This window comes from Mustelus asterias, unplaced genomic scaffold (genome assembly GCF_964213995.1).
Source record: "Mustelus asterias unplaced genomic scaffold, sMusAst1.hap1.1 HAP1_SCAFFOLD_262, whole genome shotgun sequence".
NCBI classification, from domain to species: domain Eukaryota; kingdom Metazoa; phylum Chordata; class Chondrichthyes; order Carcharhiniformes; family Triakidae; genus Mustelus; species Mustelus asterias.
In genome coordinates this window covers 596,163-616,244 of record NW_027590228.1, presented here as the reverse complement: position 1 = coordinate 616,244, position 20,082 = coordinate 596,163, and the positions used below count along the sequence as shown (strand labels likewise).

Here is a 20,082-nt window from a genome sequence, read left to right as displayed (position 1 = left end):
CCCCCCTCGCCCCAGCCCCCTCTTCCCCCCCCTTCGCCCCAGCCCCCTCTTCCCCCACCTCGCCCCAGCCCCCTCTTCCCCCCAGCCCCCTCTTCCCCCCCCAGCCCCCTCTTCCCCCCCCCAGCCCCCTCTTCCCCCCTCGCCCCAGCCCCCTCTTCCCCCCCTCGCCCCAGCCCCCTCTTCCCCCCCTCGCCTCAGCCCCCTCTTTCCCCCCCTCGCCCCAGCCCCCTCTTTCCCTCCCCCTCGCCCCCGCCCCCGCCCCCTCTTTCCCCCCCCTCGCCCCCGCCCCCTCTTTCCCCCCCTCGCCCCCCTCGCCCCAGCCCCCTCTTTCCCCCCCCTCGCCCCCTCTTTCCCCCCCCTCGCCCCCGCCCCCTCTTCCCCCCCCCTCGCCCCCTCTTCCCCCCACTCGCCCCCTCTTCCCCCCCTCGCCCCCTGTTCCCCCCCCTCGCCCCCTCTTCCCCCCCCTCGCCCCAGCCCCCTCTTCCCCCCCCCGCCCCAGCCCCCTCTTCCCCCCCCGCCCCAGCCCCCTCTTCCCCCCCCCGCCCCAGCCCCCTCTTCCCCCCCCCTCGCCCCCTCTTCCCCCCACTCGCCCCCCTCTTCCCCCCCTCGCCCCCTCTTCCCCCCCCTCGCCCCCTCTTCCCCCCCCTCGCCCCAGCCCCCTCTTCCCCCCCCGCCCCAGCCCCCTCTTCCCCCCCCCGCCCCAGCCCCCTCTTCCCCCCCCCCGCCCCAGCCCCCTCTTCCCCCCCCCTTCGCCCCAGCCACCTCTTCCCCCCCCGCCCCCAGCCCCCTCTTCCCCCCCCCTTCGCCCCAGCCCCCTCTTCCCCCCCCCCCCCCCAGCCCCCTCTTCCCCCCCCCCTTCGCCCCAGCCCCCTCTTCCCCCCCCCCTTCGCCCCAGCCCCCTCTTCTCCCCACCTCGCCCCAGCCCCCTCTTCCCGCCCCCTCTTCCCCCCCTCGCCCCAGCCCCCTCTTCCCCCCCCTCGCCCCAGCCCCCTCTTCCCCCCCCCTCGCCCCAGCCCCCTCTTCCCCCCCCCTCGCCCCAGCCCCCTCTTCCCCCCCCCTCGCCCCAGCCCCCTCTTCCCTCCCCCTCGCCCCAGCCCCCTCTTCCCCCCCCTCGCCCCAGCCCCCTCTTCCCCACCCTCGCCCCAGCCCCCTCTTCCCCCCCCTCGCCCCAGCCCCCTCTTCCCCCCCCTCGCCCCAGCCCCCTCTTCCCCCCCTCGCCCCAGCCCCCTCTTCCCCCCCCCCCGCCCCAGCCCCCTCTTCCCCCCCCCCCGCCCCCAGCCCCCTCTTCCCCCCCCCCGCCCCAGCCCCCTCTTCCCCCCCCCTCGCCCCAGCCCCCTCTTCCCCCCCCTCGCCCCAGCCCCCCTCTTCCCGCCCCCTCGCCCCAGCCCCCTCTTCCCCCCCCCTCGCCCCCTCGCCCCAGCCCCCTCTTCCCCCCCCCTCGCCCCAGCCCCCTCTTCCCCCCCCTCGCCCCAGCCCCCTCTTCCCCCCCCCTCGCCCCAGCCCCCTCTTCCCCCCCCCTCGCCCCAGCCCCCTCTTCCCCCCCCCTCGCCCCAGCCCCCCTCTTCCCCCCCCCCTCGCCCCAGCCCCCTCTTCCCCCCCCCTCGCCCCAGCCCCCTCTTCCCCCCCCTCCCCCCAGCCCCCTTTTCCCCCCCCTCGCCCCAGCCCCCTCTTCCCCCCCTCCCCCCAGCCCCCTCTTCCCCCCCCTCTTCCCCCCCCTCTTGCCCCAGCCCCCTCTTCCCCCCTCCCCCCAGCCCCCTCTTCCCCCCCCTCTTGGCCCAGCCCCCTCTTCCCCCCTCGCCCCAGCCCCCTCTTCCCCCCCCTCGCCCCCGCCCCCTCTTTCCCCCCCCTCGCCCCCGCCCCCTCTTTCCCCCCCCTCGCCCCCGCCCCCTCTTTCCCCCCCCCTCGCCCCCGCCCCCTCTTTCCCCCCCCCTCGCCCCCGCCCCTCTTTCCCCCCCCCTCGCCCCCTCTTTCCCCCCCCCTCGCCCCCGCCCCCCTCTTCCCCCCCCCTCTTCCCCCCCCCTCGCCCCCTCTCCCCCCCCTCGCCCCAGCCCCCTCTTCCCCCCCCCTTCGCCCCAGCCCCCTCTTCCCCCCCCCTTCGCCCCAGCCCCCTCTTCCCCCCCCTTCGCCCCAGCCCCCTCTTCCCCCACCTCGCCCCCTCTTCCCCCCGCTCGCCCCAGCCCCCTCTTCCCCCCCCCTTCGCCCCAGCCCCCTCTTCCCCCACCTCGCCCCCTCTTCCCCCCCTCGCCCCAGCCCCCTCTTCCCCCCCCTTCGCCCCAGCCCCTCTTCCCCCACCTCGCCCCAGCCCCCTCTTCTCCCCCCTCGCCCCAGCCCCCTCTTCCCCCCAGCCCCCTCTTCCCCCCCCCAGCCCCCTCTTCCCCCCCCAGCCCCCTCTTCCCCCCCCCAGCCCCCTCTTCCCCACCTCGCCCCAGCCCCCTCTTCTCCCCCCCTTGCCCCAGCCCCCTCTTCCCCCCAGCCCCCTCTTCCCCCCCCCAGCCCCCTCTTCCCCCCCCAGCCCCCTCTTCCCCCCCCAGCCCCCTCTTCCCCCCCTCGCCCCAGCCCCCTCTTCCCCCACCTCGCCCCAGCCCCCTCTTCTCCCCCCCTCGCCCCAGCCCCCTCTTCCCCCCCCCTCGCCCCAGCCCCCTCTTCCCCCCAGCCCCCTCTTCCCCCCCCCAGCCCCCTCTTCCCCCCCCCCAGCCCCCTCTTCCCCCCTCGCCCCAGCCCCCTCTTCCCCCCCTCGCCCCAGCCCCCTCTTCCCCCCCTCGCCCCAGCCCCCTCTTTCCCTCCCCCTCGCCCCCGCCCCCTCTTTCCCCCCCTCGCCCCCGCCCCCTCTTTCCCCCCCCCTCGCCCCCGCCCCCTCTTTCCCCCCCCTCGCCCCCTCTTCCCCCCCTCGCCCCAGCCCCCTCTTTCCCCCCTCGCCCCCGCCCCCTCTTTCCCCCCCTCGCCCCCGCCCCCTTTCCCCCCGCCCCCTCTTTCCCCCCCCTCGCCCCCGCCCCCTCTTTCCCCCCCCTCGCCCCCGCCCCCTCTTTCCCCCCCCTCGCCCCCGCCCCCTCTTCCCCCCCTCGCCCCCTCTTCCCCCCCTCGCCCCCTCTTCCCCCCCTCGCCCCCTCTTCCCCCCCCTCGCCCCAGCCCCCTCTTCCCCCCCCCGCCCCAGCCCCCTCTTCCCCCCCCCGCCCCAGCCCCCTCTTCCCCCCCCCCGCCCCAGCCCCCTCTTCCCCCCCCCCGCCCCAGCCCCCTCTTCCCCCCCCCCGCCCCAGCCCCCTCTTCCCCCCCCCCCGCCCCAGCCCCCTCTTCCCCCCCCCCCGCCCCAGCCCCCTCTTCCCCCCCCGCCCCAGCCCCCTCTTCCCCCCCGCCCCAGCCCCCTCTTCCCCCCCCCTTCGCCCCAGCCCCCTCTTCTCCCCACCTCGCCCCAGCCCCCTCTTCCCCCCCCCCCTTGGCCCAGCCCCCTCTTCCGCCCCCCCCCTCGCCCCAGCCCCCTCTTCTGCTCCCCAATAATGCATTCCACTGCCCCTGCACTCTCTTCCCCCTACTCTCTACCCACCCACTCTTCACTTCCCTCCCACTGGCTCCCTCTCCCCTCCCCTGTTCCCTCTCCCCACTCCGCTCCTCCTCCCCCTCTCCACTAATCCACTCTTACCACCTCCTCCACTCCCCCTTAGTGCAGCCATGCCCCGCCCATCCCCTCACTAACTCAGTCCCCTTCTCTTCCCTCTGTCTGCAGGACAAGCTGGCCCAGAAACAGAGGAACCCCCAGAGCTGTGGTGCTGAGCGACCGGCCTCCATTCAAGCCCCAACCCAGATGGAGCAGGAGGCCCTGGACATCGTGGAGATCTACAGCCGGCGGAGCATCGAGAACGGCGAGGCGGGGGGCCGAGTCCCACAGGGTGGCTTCTGGATTTTCTTTATCTGGCTGGCTTTCTAGCCGGGGGGGGGGGGGCTTGCATGTCCTTGGAGCTGCTTTGTGCTGCAGTTGCTTCCACCTGGCTGACCCTTGTCCTCCTTCTCCCTCTCGTTCCAGGTCTGTCTCATTACTTGGCGCTCACGGGGCAGGAGCTGGAGGAGCAGCACCACCTGATGGAAGAAGCCCCCTCGCCAGCTCCGTCCTTCCAGTACACCAGCAGAGAGATCAGCGTCTCCGACGGCAGGGACAGCGAGCTGGAAGAATCGGCGTCGGGCGAGTTATTCAGCCATTGTGAGCAGGAGCTGAGTATCCTGGAGAGGACAGTGCAGGAGGCAGACGGCCATGGGGCTGGCTCAGACTCCAGCTACGCCGATGAGGACAGAGACGCTGACTTGAGCGGCCCGGCCTTCAAGCGAAAGATCTTCCATGTGCACCACCAGTTGCTGGAGGCTTTGGGCAGCCTGTCTCGGAGCTGCCTCACCCTGTCTGAGAGCGTCGAAGACTCAGCCTCTATCCTCTGCGGCATCCTGCCACAAGGTATCAGCGCCCTGCAGTCCACCATGGAGCGGGTGGTCAGCTCGGTGGAGGCTGTAGCCGGCCCCCCGGCCCAGGAGCCCGCCGCACCGGCCCTGGCATCGTTGATCGAGGCCCAGACGGGTGCCATCCAGAGCCTGGCCTGTGCCATCTCCTCCGGCCTGGAGAGGCTGTGCACGCGCGTCGACCGGGGCTTCGGGCAGGTCACTGACCTCCTGCAGGCTGCCCTTCCGCAACTCGGAGCCGGCACGGCAGCAGGAGGGGTGCCTGCCGGCCTCGCTCGGGGTGCCTCACCCCATCGCCAAACGCCCACTGCCCTGGAGGCAGGAGCGATGCCGCAGGGTGAAGTCAAGGCCCCTCGTGTCCGAGCTACGAGAGATCGACGGACATGAGTTTCTCACCCGGGGCTGGATTGTATCTCATTTGGCACATATTGAAAAGGCAGGGGAGATGAAGGAACCAATTTGTTGAATAAAAAAAACATGAGGCTAGTAAAAAGAACACTTAGCAGAAACACTGTGCAAAACGAGAGCTGGGAGGTGGGCGTAATATTGGCTCATGGTCTAAATCAATGAAGTGTTACCCCTCTGCAGTTCTGACTTTATCTCTGGGTGGCCCATGTGCCAGACTAATCAATAAACTAACAGCTCCGGGGACCCAGAGGCAAGTGGCAGACTGGATCCAAAAGTGGCTCAGTAACTGAGGAAACAAAGCATTCCAGCTAACAGATGTGCTGGAGACTGTTTCTGCCAGGGCTCTGGAAAAGATTCCTTGCTATGTGCGTGTGTTAAATATCAATCATTTAAGACTTAATGTTGGGAGTGTAAGTGAGACGTTTGCAGACAGCATCAAGAAGAGCCGCGCGGTTGAGAATGAAGAAGATATCAGTGGACTGAGGGAAGATATCAGTGGACTGGACCCATTGAATTCCAATTTCTGCCAGTCAGACGTGGAAGATAATGACATTTTCATAATGTAGCTGAACTAGTAATCCAGGCAAATTCTCTGTGGGGGAACAGGTTCAATTCCCACCATGCCAACTGGAGAAATTTGAGTTCAATTAAATAAAGTCTAGAATTTTAAAGCTGGTCTCAGTAACACTGACCATGACAGCTATCATGGATTGTGGTATTTTTGTTTAAAAAGAGAATTACAGATTCCCATCACCCTGCAGATGAAGAAGTTTCTCCTCAATTTCCCCCTCAAGCTCCTGCTCATAAATCTGTGCCCCCTGGTTACTGACCCCTCCACTAAGGGGATACGTTTCTTCCCATCTACCCTAGCTATCTCCCGCATAATTTTGTACACCTTGATCAGTTCCTCTCTCAGCCTTCTCTACTCTCAGGAAAACCCCAGCCTAACCAGCCTCTCTTCATAGCTAAAACGCTCCAGGCCATGCAACATCCCGGTGAGAATGAAGAAGATATCAGTGGACTGAGGGAAGATATCAGTGGACTGGACCCATTGAATTCCAATTTCTGCCAGTCAGACGTGGAAGATAATGACATTTTCATAATGTAGCTGAACTAGTAATCCAGGCAAATTCTATTGTTACACCATGGGCGGTTTTGAATGCCACTTTGTTAGTTGAGAAGAATAGGAGAAACTGCAAAATTATAAGCTATTAGTCTGACAGCAGTTGTCAGCAAAATACTAAAGGTTGTTATTAAGGACAGTGTGACTGAACATCTGGATCATTTTGAGTATAGATTTGTAAAAACTAACATTTGATACTTCCAAGCATTACTCAAACTAGCAGGATGTGAGAAGCTCACTCCCTCCCCTCCCGAAACTGCGCTGGGACTGCAGCTTTCCACTCTCGAAACATATGAATTAGGAGGAGGCCACTCAGCCCCTCGAACCTACTCCACCATTCGATAAGATCACATTGTAACCTCAATCCTACATTCCCACACCTGATAACCTTTCACCTCCTTCCTTACCAAGAATCTATCTAATGTTGCCTTGGAAATATTCAAAGATTCTGCTTCCACTGCCTTTTGAGGAAGAGAGTGCCAGAGACTCACCATCCTCAGAAAAAATTCTCCTCATCTGCCTTTTAAATGGGCCATCCCTTATTATCTCGCTAGTGCAGTCACATCCTTCTGATAACCAGAAGGATGTGACTGCAACCAGAACTGCACACGGTACTCTCGCTGTGGCATAACGAGCGTTTTAGACAGCTCCACCATAAACTCCCTGTTCTGATATTCTATACCTCGGTTAATAAAGGCAAGTATCCCATCTGCCTTCTTCACCACCTTATCTACCTTCCCTGTGGAGAGCTACAAACATGCACCCCAAGGTCCCTCTGGTACTTCCTGGCATCCTACTGTTCACTGCATATTCCCTTGCCTTGTTAGTCCTCCCAAACTGTATCTCTCACTTTTCAAGGTAAAGAGCCATTGCATCAATCCACTAAATTGCTCGATCTCAGTTTTGGATCCATCCTTGGCCTCGTCTGTTGCCCCCAGAGCACGAGCGTACACGCTGATGGCCCTGACTTGCTGATTTACCACTTAGTGAAACCAGGCAGTCACGAGGCCATTGTCTATCCCATGGTTGGGGAGGCAGCTGCTGAAGCACCAGACAAGATCGGGGCGAGGGCCAGCTCCTCCCTCTTCTAGAAGGCCCTTCCAGGAATATGGTTCTCAGGTCCATCCGTCACCTTGTTTCTCCATGAGGGTCCTGATGGTCCGGGATCCAAAGTTCATTTTAACGAGTGGAAGGTACCTGTGGATGAGTTTTACAAACCCCAGACCCAATCTTGACCCCTACATGGTCTTGACAAGATTGGTGCCGTGATCAGATTTCAGGCCAGACTCTGCCATGAGACACCAGTGCAGTCCGTACCTTTGTACACCAATGTGGTTGACTCTTAAAAGTTCTCGCTGAGGTGGCTCCGGAAGTTGTCCAATTGTACCAGGGATTGCCATGACCTCTTCAAGATAATGGACAATCATCGCTGGCCTTGCAAGTGATTTCTTATTGTTACACCATGGGCGGTTTTGAATGCCACTTTGTTAGTTGAGAAGAATAGGAGAAACTGCAAAATTATAAGCTATTAGTCTGACAGCAGTTGTCAGCAAAATACTAAAGGTTGTTATTAAGGACAGTGTGACTGAACATCTGGATCATTTTGAGTATAGATTTGTAAAAACTAACATTTGATACTTCCAAGCATTACTCAAACTAGCAGGATGTGAGAAGCTCACTCCCTCCCCTCCCGAAACTGCGCTGGGACTGCAGCTTTCCACTCTCGAAACATATGAATTAGGAGGAGGCCACTCAGCCCCTCGAACCTACTCCACCATTCGATAAGATCACATTGTAACCTCAATCCTACATTCCCACACCTGATAACCTTTCACCTCCTTCCTTACCAAGAATCTATCTAATGTTGCCTTGGAAATATTCAAAGATTCTGCTTCCACTGCCTTTTGAGGAAGAGAGTGCCAGAGACTCACCATCCTCAGAAAAAATTCTCCTCATCTGCCTTTTAAATGGGCCATCCCTTATTTTTAAACCTTGACCCCCTGGTTCGAGATTCTCCCACAAGAGAAAACATCCTCTCCACATCCACCCTGTAAATACCGCTTAGGAATCACAGAAACCCTACAGTGCGAAAGGAAGCCATTCAGCCCATCGAGTCTGCAACAACTCTCCAGGCCCTTTCCCATAACCCCATGTCTTTAACCTACACAACTTGGGGCACTATGGGCCAATTTAGCATGGCCAATCCACCTAATCTGCACACCTTTGAACTGTGGGAGGAATCCCATATAGACACAGGGAGAAAATTCAAACTCCACACAGTCAACCAAGGCTGGAATTGAACCCAGGTCCCTGGTGTCGTCAGGCAGTAGCACTAACCACTGTGCCACCGCCATCTAACACGTTTCAAACAAGTCATCTCTTACTCTTCTAAACACCAGCAGATACAAACATAACCACTCCAACCTTTCCTCATAATACAACCCACCCTTTCCTAGTAAACCATCCCATGAATCTAAATTTGTTGATGGCACTTGGTTAGATGGCACTTGGTTAGATGGCACTTGGTTAGATGGCACAGTAAATGGCGCAGCTCGAAGTGGAATCTTTCACCTGATGAGATGCCTGGAACGCATGCAGCTTGCCCCGAAGATCCAAACGGTAGTCCCAGCGATGCTGTCTGAGTTCAACACCAATCTCCTGTGGCTCTGATCCTCGGTCAGCGGATCACTACATAGAATCACAGCACATTTACCAAGACAGGAACAGGCCACTGGGTCCTGCTGACCTTGCATTCTTTCTTCACACAGCTCACCTTTAAAAAATTCTTCTTCTGCCATGGGATGTGGGCATTGTTGGCAAGCTCAGCATTTGTACCCGCACCCGCCTTGAACTGCCCTGGCATTTCAGAGGGACGTTCAGGGTGGACTACGTCTTGGATCTGACATAGGCCAGACTGGGTAAGGATTGCAGATTTCCCTCCCCAAAGGAGATTAGTGAAATTGTTTTTACAACAATCGGCAATGGTCTCCCAGTCACCATCAATTCCGGATTAGCTGCTGCAGTGGGATTTGAACCCAGAAGATCAGCCTGGTCCTCCAGATTACTAGTCCAGCGATATTAACCAGTCCACCATGGTCTTTCCCTCAGCATCCCCTTAAACACATCTTTGGTTACCCTAACTCTGTGATACCGACCTTCCCAATATTTCATCACAAGGATTGATTGAAGACTGTCGTGTATTTATGATCCCTTCTTTTCATCTCCGTCAGATTTTTGCTGCATCCACTCTATCGAACCCATTTAGAGTCACAGAGGTCTATAGAACAGAAGGCCCTTTGACCCATTACATCTGTGTCAGTCACAACCCAACTATTTTAATCCCAGCACTTAGTCCATAGCCTTGTATGCCTAGGCATTGCAAGTGCCCATCTAAATGCTTCTTAAATGTTGCAAGGGTCTCTGCCTCCACCACCCATTCGGGCAGTAAATTCCAGACACCCAGCACTTTCTAGGTGAGAAAACTTTTCCTCACATCCCCTCTGAACCTCCTGCAATTTACCTTAAATCTAACAGATTTAATAATCATAAACGATCTGTTCAGATCACCCCAAACCCCCCACCACCGCCACCAAGCTTTGCATTTCAAGAGCAAGCAGTCTCAACCTATCCAGGCCTTCTCTGATGAGATAGATGCCGAGTAAGTTTGAAGGGCCAAATGGCCTACTTCTGCCCCTATCTCGTGTATTCCCAAGAGACAGTGGGGCATTCCACAAAAGACTGAAAAGCAATTTCTTTTTAATTTGGTCCCAGGAAGGGGGAGGTGGTCCTTGGTAGGGCCTGCTGGAGCGACGAGGTTGGAGGGGAAGGGGGGCGGAGGGGTGGGGGGGAAGACAGTGGTTCTTGGTAAGTTCTGCTGGAGGGGGGGGGGTGGTCCTTGGTAAAGCCTGTTCTCGATCTTCAATCCCCTCCTCAGCCATTGGGAAGGTGGCAAAGGTTTTTTTTAAACAAACCGCTGAGAGTTATTCCACAGATTGCATGCCATGTTTCCCGAGCCAATTGCCAGGTGACCAAGAACCTCTCAAATCAGCGCAGAAGCCCCCTTGACACAGGATTTGCATCACAAACGCACAAGACAGCTGTCAACCGTACAACTAAAGAATCATATTTATTTACAGAGATTCCAATCTGGACCAATATAAAGATGACACACTCGTAACTGAGCTACAGGACAGGATCTGCTGGACTGCCCATAAAGCAGTACAGTGGGAAAACCACACAACCCACAGATACCGTGGAGAGTGCAACTTCTGGTGATCACTTTTCTGTAACGGAAGGGTGAGCTGGACTCAGGTTTGGTCCCCACTGAATCAGGAAGGGGCTGTGGGGCCTGGGATGTGAGAAGTTGAAATCCCCAAAAATTATCAGCAAGGAGAGTCAGAGCATTGAAGCAGGAAAAGTGAGGGACAATGCTCAATGTCCCATTGCAGAGACACAGAGCCACTTCCCTAATGTCCGAGTGCAGAGGGATTGAGAATTACTCCCCTAATCCCAGTGCAGAGACAGTGAGTTACTCCCTAATCCCAGGGCAGAATCATAGAATCCCTACAGTACAGATGGAGGCCATTCAGCCCATACTGACCACAATCCCACCCAAGCCCTATTCCCATTATCCTCATTTACCCTGCTAATCCCCCTGACACTCAGGGTCAATTTAGCATGGCCAATCAACCTAACCCACACATCTTTGGACTGTTGGAGGAAACCAGAGCACCCGGAGGAAACCTACGCAGACACAGGGAGAAAGTACAAACTCCACATAGACAGTGACCCGAGGCCGGAAATGAACCGGGGTCCATGGCGCTGTGAGGCTGCAATGCTAACCACTGTGCCACCGTGCTGCCCACAACAATGAAATAAGGTGAGGCTGAGAGAGCTGGGAAAGTGAGGACTACTCCCCTCATTCCAGTGCAGAGACAGTGAGAGTTACTCCCCTAAACCCAGTTCAGGCAGTGAGAGTTGCTCCCCTACTCCCAGTGCAGATATAGTGAGAGCTACTCCTTTACTCCCAGTGCAGAGTGAGTGAGAGCTACTCCCCTAATCTCAGTGCAGAGACAGTGAGAGCTGCACCCCTAATTCCAGTGCAGAGAGAATGAGAGCTACTCCCCTAATCCCAGTGCAGGGAGAGAGAAAGAGTTACTCCCCTAATCCCAATGCAGAGGAATTGAGAGTTACTTCCCTAATCCCAGTAAAGGGACAAAGCGAGATCTCCTGTTGCAGTCTGCTGCTAACCTTTTTAATATCTTGCTCCCACCGTATTGGAACAGGCTGAAAGCTCAGCGGATTTAAGTAGTGGGGACTCACCGCTGACCCAGCAAGCTGGTCACAATGACAGTGCAGACAGTACCCAGTATTGAACCTGCCGCCACACCTGTTCCACTGCTGATGACTTTGAAGGGATTAAAAAAATCGAAGGGCAGCTTCTGTTCGATGGTTGGCTGGTCTCTAGGTGCTGGAGGATATCGCGTGGTCTCGATGAAAGTGACAGAGGTTTTCAAAGATGCTCTTCTAGTTGAACACTTTAAAAAATACAACCACAGATTAGTTTCAGATACGTCCCTTTGCCTTCCCACAGACTCCCCCAATTAACTGTTGAAAGTTCCTGTCTGATACCATCAAAATTGGCCTTGCCCCAATTTAGAATTTTAACTTTTGGGCCAGACCTATCATTCTCCATAGCGATCGTAAAACTAATAGAATTATGGTCACTGGTCCCAAAGTGATCCCTCACTAACACTTCTGTCACCTGCCCTTCCTTATTTCCCAAGAGGAGGTCAAGTTTTGCCCCCTCTCTAGCGGGCCATCCATACTGAATGAGAAATTCCTCCTGAATACAAAGAACAAAGAAAATTATAGCACAGGAACAGGCCCTTCGGCCCTCCAAGCCTGCACCAACCATGCTGCCCGACTTAACTAAAACTCCCTACCCTTCCGGGGACCATATCCCTCTATTCCCATTTCAGTCATGTACTTGTCAAGACGCCCCTTAAAAGTCACTACCGTATCCGCTTCCACTATCTCCCCCGGCAACGAGTTCCAGGCACCCACTACTCTCAGTGTAAAAAATCTGCCTCGTAGATCTCTTTTAAACCTTGCCTCTCGCACCTTAAACCTATGCCCCCTAGTAATTGACTCTTCCACCCTGGGAAAAAAGCTTCTGACTATCCACTCTGTCCATGCTTCTCATAATCTTGTAGACTTCTATCAAGTCTCCCCTCAACCTCTGTCGCTCCAGTGAGAACAAACCAAGTTTCTCCAACCTCTCCTCATAGCTAATGCCCTCCATACCAGGCAACATCCTGGTAAATCTTTTCTGACCCCTCTCCAAAGCCTCCACATCCTTCTGGTAGTGTGGCAACCAAAATTGAACACTATATTCCAAGTGCGGCCGAACTAAGGTTGTATAAAGCTGCAACATGACTTGCCAATTTTTAAACTCAATACCCCGGCCGATGAAGGCAAGCATGCCGTATGCCTTCTTGACTACCTTCTCCACCTGCATTGCCACTTTCAATGACCTGTGTACCTGCACCCCCAGATCCCTGTGCCCATCAATACTCTTAAGGGTTCTGCCATTTATTGTATATTTCCTATCTGTATTAGACCTTCCAAAATGCATTACCTCACATTTGTCCGGATTAAACTCCATCTGCCATCTCTCCGCCCAAGTCTCCAACTGAGACACTCAACAATTTTCTCTCCATCCAAGCCTCTAATGCCATGGCTGTCCCAGTCAATGTTGGGAAAGTTAAAATCCCCTACTATTACCAACCTATTTTTCTTGGAGCTATCTGTAATCTCCTTACATATTTGCTCCTCAATGTCCGTCGACTATTTGGGGGCCTATAGTACAACCCGATCAAAGTGATTTCCCCCTTCTTATTTCTCAGTTCAACTCATATAGACTAGGTGGGTGAACCCTCGGATATATCTCCTCTCAGTACTGCTGTGATGTTTTCCCTAATCAAAAGTGCAACTCCCCCTCCTCTCTTACCTCCTGTTCTATCTTTCCTACAGCATCTGTACCCTGGAACATTGAGCTGCCAGTCATGTCCCTCCCTTAGCCATGTTTCAGTAATAGCTATAATATCCCAGTCCCAAGTACCCATCCATGCCCTGAGTTCATTTGCCTTGCCTGTCAGGCCTCTTGCATTGAAATAAATGCAGTTTAATCAGGAGTTCTCTTGCTCTCTGTACTGCTTTTGCCTGACCTGTCTAGTACTTGGATTACTGACACTGCCTTTACTATTTAATCTGCTCTCTTTAACTTCTGTGCTGTCCTCAACCTTCTATTCTGTCTGCCTTCTGCTTTGGGTCCCACCCTCTGCCAAACAATTTAAACCCTCCCGAGTGGCTCTAACAAATCTCCCCGCCAGGATATTCGTCCCCCTCCAGTTCATGTGTAACCTGTCTCTCTTGAACAGTCATGATGTGGAGATGCCGGCGTTGGACTGGGGTAAGCACAGTAAGAAGTCTCACAACACCAGGTTAAAGTCCAACAGGTTTATTTGGTAGCAAATACCATAAGGGTATTTGCTACCAAATAAACCTGTTGGACTTTAACCTGGTGTTGTGAGACTTCTTACTACTCTTGAACAGGTCAGCCCTTCCCCAGAAGAGATCCCCATGATCCAGAAATCTAAATCCCTGCCCCCTACATGGGCTCTCAAGCCACACATTCTTCTGCCTAATCTTCCTATTCCTACTCTCAACAGCATGTAGTAGACCAGAAACTACTCTCTTTGAGGTCCTGCACAGAGTAAAGTTCCATCTACACTGTCCCCATCAAACACTCCCAGGACAGGTGCAGCACAGGGTTGGATACAGAGTAAAGCTCCCTCTACACAGTCCTCATCAAACGCTCCCAGGACAGGTACAGCACAGGGTTAGATACAGAGTGAAGCTCCCTCTACACAGTCCTCATCAAACACTCCCAGGACAGGTACAGCACAGGGTTAGATACAGAGTGAAGCTCCCTCTACACAGTCCTCATCAAACACTCCCAGGACAGGTACAGCACGGGGTTAGATATAGACTAAAGCTCCCTCCACACTGTCCCCGTCAAACACTCCCAGGCCAAGTACAGCATAAAGTGAGATACAGAGGGGATGATTTTACTATTTTTTTTCTAAGTGCTGGGCAGACTTGAAACAGAGAGTTTCAGATCCGTCTTTTGGGCACGTTTTCAGGCCCCCCCATACGCACTCTGCCTGCAACGTTTTGAGTAAGTCTGTTGCTCGCTGCAGAAGCCTGTGGGCTGGGCTTAACGTGCCCGAAACCTTGCAGAGGGAGGTGTTGCCTCTGACGCTGCACATACACATTAGCAGTAGCGGGGGTCTTACTAGTGCAGACTGCCTGAAGCAGCTCCCCCCCGGAAATTGCAGGTGCCCACGGCCCGAGATACAACCCTTGCGGACTGCCTCCCTACCGATCACAGACCTGCCGCCTACCCCCCCATTAGTTCCTTTCCCTGCAGAGTGGCAGCAGGCCCCCTCCCCCATTAGCCCCTCCCCAATTAGCCCCTCCCCAATTAGCCCCTCCCCAATTGGCCCCGCCCCCTGGGCATTGCCCATGTGCCCAGTGGGCTTTGCCCAGATGCCACAGTGGCACTGCCAGTCTGGCACTGCCCAAGGGTCACCCACTCCCCCTTGCCCTTGGCCTCCCCGGGGGTTCTCAATGGCCTCCAGTTCCACTAAGTCGACTGCTCCCTGTTCATGGGGAGCATGTTTATTCCTCGCCGGCGAGAATCTTTTCCGGCGAGGTTACAAAGGCGGGCGGGCTCGGACGATTGAGCGCCAGGCTCACTAAGCGGATGTAAAACAACATTACAATAAATTTGAATGCATTAACCTGCCCCTCGCCCAGTTCCGGTAAGAAGCTGACCGCACCGGAAATCCGGCACTTGTAAAATGGCACCAGTCGTGAAAAGCGGCGCCAAACGCACTAAGCGCTTTACACCCAACTTTACCACCACATCACGCCCGAAAACGGGTGCTACGCGATTGGAAAATCGCCCCCGAGTAAAGCTCCCTCGACACTGTCCCCATCAAACACTCCCAGGACAGGTACAGCACGGGGTTAGATGCAGAGTAAAGCTTTCTCTGCACGGTCCCCATCAAACACAGTAAGAAGTCTCACAACACCAGGTTAAAGTCCAACAGGTTTATTTGGTTGGATTTTAATCTGGTGTTGTGAGACTTCTTACTGTGTTTACCCCAGTCCAACGCCGGCATCTCCACATCATGCCCATCAAACACTCCCAGAACAGATGCAGAATAGGGCTAGATACAGAGTAAAGCTCCCTCTGCACTGTCCCCATCAAACACTCCCAGGACAGATGCAGAATAGGGTAGTAGAAAGCTTCTTGGGGGATTCCAACGCAGTGCTGGGCGTGCAAGATGAGGCGTGCTCCCTTGCCTCAGACTGCATGTCGTGGGAAGGATAAATGAGAATGTTCGGAGATGAACTTTGCTGTGACCACAGCCTGTGTGTAACCATCACCTTTCAGAATACACCAGACAACAAGGTGTGCTGAGACATCCAAAGCACCAACTAGGTCACATCATCAGGGGAAGTGTCACTCTGAACAGATTTCTCAACACACTGCTAACAAGCATTGAAATCATAGAAATCATAGAAACCCTACAGTACAGAAAGAGGCCATTCGGCCCATCGAGTCTGCACCGACCACAATCCCACCCAGGCCCTACCCCCATATCCCTACATATTTTACCCGCTAATTCCTCTAATCTATGCATCCCAAGACCTAAGGGGCAATTTTACCATGGCCAATCAACCTAACCCACACATCTTTGGACTGTGGGAGGAAACCGCAGTACCCGGAGGAAACCCACGCAGACACGAGGAGAATGTGCAAACTTCACACAGCCAGTGACCCGAGCCGGGAATCGAACCCAAGTCCCTGGAGCTGTGAAGCAGCAGTGCTGACCACTGTGCTACCGTGCCGCCCCCCACTGTGCTACCGTGCCGCCCCCCACTGTGCTACCGTGCCGCCCCCCACTGTGCTACCGTGCCGCCCCCCACTGTGCTACCGTGCCGCCCCTTTGATTGCCTCTTTCCAGTCAGGTGAAAATGTAATGCTTGAAACTGTGAGGGCAGGAATGGAGTGAGGTGGAGGATGAATGTGTGGCTGAGGGACTGGTGCAGGGGGCAGGGATTCAGGTTCCTGGACCATTGGGACCTCTTTAGGGGCAGGTGTGACCTGCACACAAAAAATGGGTGGCACTTGAATCCCAGGGGGACCAATATCCTGGCGGGAAGGTTGGCTAAGGCTACTGGGGAGAGTTTAAACTAGATAGGTTGGGGGGAGGGGATCGAGACAAGGTGACTGGGAGCGAGGAACTTAGTTCGCAAACAGAGAAGGGTTATAGACGGTGCAAGAGGGAGGATGGACTGGGGATAGAGAAGGGGAGAGCTCAGACCAAAGGATTGAGATGTGCTTACTTTAATGCCAGGAGTAGAGTGAATAAAGGGGATGAGCTCAGAGCGTGGATCGATGCCTGGAAGTGTGATGTGGTGGCCAGTACGGAGACTTGGATGTCTCAGGGACAGGACTGGATACTACAGGTGCCGGGATTCAGATGTTTCAGGAAGGACAGGGAGGGAGGCAAGAGAGGGGTGGAGTGGCACTGCTGATCAGGAACAGTGTCACAGCTGTAGAGAAGGTGTATGCTGTGGAGGGATTGTCGACAGAGTCTCTGTGGGTGGACGTTCGGAGTGGGAAGGGGTCGATCACTTTGCTGGGAGTTTTCTATAGGCCGCCCAATAGTGACAGGGAGGTGGAGGAGCAGATAGGGAAACAGATCCTGGAGAGTTGCAATAATAGCAGAGTTGTTGTGATGGGAGACTTTCATTTCCCAAACATAGATTGGAATATCCCTAGGGTAAGGGGATTGGATGGGGAGGAGTTCGTTCGGTGTGTTCAGGAGGGTTTCCTGACACAGCATGTGGACAAGCCTACAAGAGGAGAGGCTGTACTTGATCTGATACTGACCAATGAACCTGGACAGGTGTCAGATCTCTCAGTGGGAGAGCATCTTGGGGATAGCGATCATAACTCTATCTCCTTTATGCTTGCATTGGAAAAAGAGAGGATCAGGTAAGCTAGGAAAGCGTTTATATGGAGTATGGGGAAATATGAAGGCATAAGGCAGCAAATTAGAGGAGTAAATTGGAAAGAGGTATTCTTGGGGAAATCTACTGAAGAGAGGTGGCAGTTTTTCAAGGTATGTCTGTCTAGGGTTCGACAGGACAATGTTCCGAGCAGACAGGGAGGAGTTGGTAGGTTAAAGGAACCGTGGTGCACGAAAGCTGTGCGGGACCTAGTCGAGAAGAAAAGGAAAGCGTACAAAAGGTTCAGAGAGCTTGGCGAAGATAGGGATTCCAGATGAGTATACGGCTTGTAGGAAGGGACTAAAGGAAGAAATTAGGAGAGCCAGAAGGGGTCACGAGAAGGCCTTGGCAAGTAGAATTAAGGAAAGCCCTAAGGCGTTCTATAAATATGTGAAGAGTAAAAGGATGAGATGTGAAGGAATAGGGCCCATAAAAGGTGAAGGCGGGAAAATCTGTACGGAACCAGTAGAAATGGCAGAGGTGCTTAATGAGTATTTTGCCTCGGTTTCCACAGAGGAGAAGGACATGGATGGATGTACTGTGGGCTTGCGGTGGACTGAAAAGATTGAGTATGTGGACTTTAACAAAGAGGTTGTGCTGGAATCTTTGAATGGCATCAAGATAGATAAGTCACCGGGTCCGGATGTACCCCAGGTTACTGTGGGAGGCGAAGGAAGAGATTGCAGAGCCTCTGGCGATGATCTTTGCGTCGTCGATGGAGACGGGAGAGATGCTAGAGGATTGGAGGATTGCGGACGTGGTTCCTATTTTCAAGAAGGGGAATAGGGATAGCCCAGGAAATTACCGACCGGTGAGTCTAACCTCAGTGGTTGGTAAGCTGATGGAGAAGATCCTGAGGGACAAGATTTATGAGCATTTAGAGAGGTTTAGTATGCTCAAGAATACTCAGCATGGCTTTGTCAAAGGCAGATCGTGCCTTACGAGCCTGGTGGAGTTCTTCGAAAATGTGACTAAACACATTGACGAAGGGAAAGCGGTAGATGTGGTTTATATGGATTTTAGCAAGACGTTTGATAAGGTCCCCCATGCAAGGCTTCTAGAAAAAGTGAGAGGGCATGGGATCCAAGGGGCAGCTGCCCTGTGGATCCAGAACTGGCTTGCCCAAAGGAGGCAGAGAGTGTGTATAGATGGGTGTTTTTCTAATTGGAGGTCGGTCACCAGTGGTGTGCCCCAGGGATCTGTTCTGGGATGTTTGTCATTTTCATAAATGACCTGGATGAGGAAGCGGAGGGATGGGTTGGTAAGTTTGCCGACGACACGAAGGTTGGTGGGATTGTGGATAGTCTGGAGGGATGTCAGAAGGGACATAGATAGGATGCAAGACTGGGCGGAGAAGTGGCAGATGGACTTCAACCCAGATAAATGCGTAGTGGTCCATTTTGGCAGGTCGAATGGGATGAAGGAATACAATATAAAGGGAAAGACTCTTAGTACTGTAGAGGGTCAGAAGGACCTTGGGGTCCGCGTCCATAGGACTCTAAAATCGGCCCCGCAGGTGGAGGAGGTGGTTAAGAAGGCGTATGGTGTGCTGGCCTTTATCAATCGAGGGATTGAGTTTAGGAGTCCGGGGATAATGATGCAGCTATATAAGACCCTCGTCAGACCCCACTTGGAGTACTGTTCTCAGTTCTGGTCACCTCATTACAGGAAGGATGTGGAAAAGATTGAAAGGGTGCAGAGGAGATTTACAAGGATGTTGCCTGGATTGAGTGGCATGCCTTATGAGGATAGGCTGAGGGAGCTCAGTCTTTTCTCCTTGGAGAGATGTGGGATGAGAGGAGACCTAATAGAGGTATATAAGATGTTGAGAGGCATAGATCGGGTGGACTCTCAGAGGCTTTTTCCCAGGGTGGAAATGGCTGCTACGAGAGGACACAGGTTTAAGGTGCTGGGGGGTAGGTACAGGGGAAATGTTAGGGGGAAATTTTTCACACAGAGGGTGGTGGGCGAGTGGAATCGGCTGCCGTCAGTGGTGGTGGAGGCAAACTCAATCGGGTCTTTTAAGAGACTCCTGGATGAGTACATGGGACTTAATAGGATGGAGGGTTATAGGTAGGCCTAGAAGGTAGGGATATGTTCGGCACAACTTGTGGGGCCGAAGGGCCTGTTTTGTGCTGTAGTTTTCTATGTTTTAATGAAACTTTCAATCAATACAGAAATGCTGTCCTCAAAGCTACATTGACCAAACTGCCGACATTGAAAACCCAACAATTTGACACATTCCTATTCCGCAAATCCTTGATTCAATTCACACTCCGCAAACCTGAATTCAGTTCCCATTCCCCAAAACTGAACATCTGAATTCAATTCCCATTCTCTAAAACAGATAATCTGGATTCAATTCTCACTTCGTAACCTGGATTATCCGGATTAAATTCCCATTCCGTAAATCAGATTATCCAGATTCAATTCCCATTCTGTAATCCGGATTATCCAGAATCGATTCCCATTCTACACACTGCTTCACGTTGGATCACAGAATATATGTCAAAGAATCTGGCCATTCAGCCATATCAGCCAATTCCACCATTTCTGTTCCATTCCACCTGCTTTAGTCTGTGCTCTACTTTCTCATCTAAATCTGCCATCCTCTCCATCTATTCCCTCCTCCCTCACCTCTGCTTTGTCTAAACTGCCCTCGAATGCATCAATAGAACTTGCATCAGCCGCACTCAGAAGATAAGCCCCTCACCCCAGGAATGAGTTGAGTGAATCTTCTCTGAACTGCTCTGAACTCAATGATATTTTGCTCTTCAACTAAGGAGACCAAAACTGTACATGGTACACCAGAGGTGGTCCCACCTTTACTACTTTTTTCATTCCATTTCCCTTATGCTAAAGTCATAGCGTCATTATGAAGTCACAGTTTTGGATAGTGAACATCAAATCAGATTTTGCAACATAGTAATCCCGTCTTTGCTCTTTCTGCCAATTACCTTAAC

At 54.7% G+C, this 20,082-nt stretch overlaps 2 protein-coding genes across 5 annotated transcripts in view; one reads left to right on the top strand and one right to left on the bottom strand.

The window, feature by feature from the left end:
• Positions 1-3,723: 3,723 nt before the first annotated feature.
• LOC144485997 (uncharacterized) lies at positions 3,724-5,521 on the top strand. Its single transcript, XM_078204104.1, has 2 exons — positions 3,724-3,881; positions 4,016-5,521. Exons 1-2 carry the CDS (start codon positions 3,797-3,799, stop codon positions 4,822-4,824), a joined length of 894 nt encoding a protein of 297 aa, XP_078060230.1. The 5' UTR covers positions 3,724-3,796; the 3' UTR covers positions 4,825-5,521.
• Positions 5,522-10,070: 4,549 nt separating this feature from the next.
• Positions 10,071-20,082, bottom strand: part of LOC144485998 (tectonic-3-like) — a 60,335-nt gene continuing 50,323 nt past the window's right edge. For all 4 annotated transcript variants that reach the window (XM_078204108.1, XM_078204106.1, XM_078204105.1 and 1 more), the window contains one exon: positions 10,071-11,505. In XM_078204108.1, coding sequence (XP_078060234.1) covers positions 11,287-11,505 — 219 coding nt within the window. In that variant the 3' untranslated portion in view covers positions 10,071-11,286. The remainder of the gene's footprint in view (positions 11,506-20,082) is intronic.

Bases quoted from the DNA above. Each gene is read 5' to 3' on its own strand.
- LOC144485997 (XM_078204104.1), top strand. From the start codon at position 3,797: ATGGAGCAGGAGGCCCTGGACATCGTGGAGATCTACAGCCGGCGGAGC. The intron at 3,882-4,015 runs GTGGCTTCTGGA...CTCTCGTTCCAG, and splicing joins GGGGGGCCGAGTCCCACAGG to GTCTGTCTCATTACTTGGCG.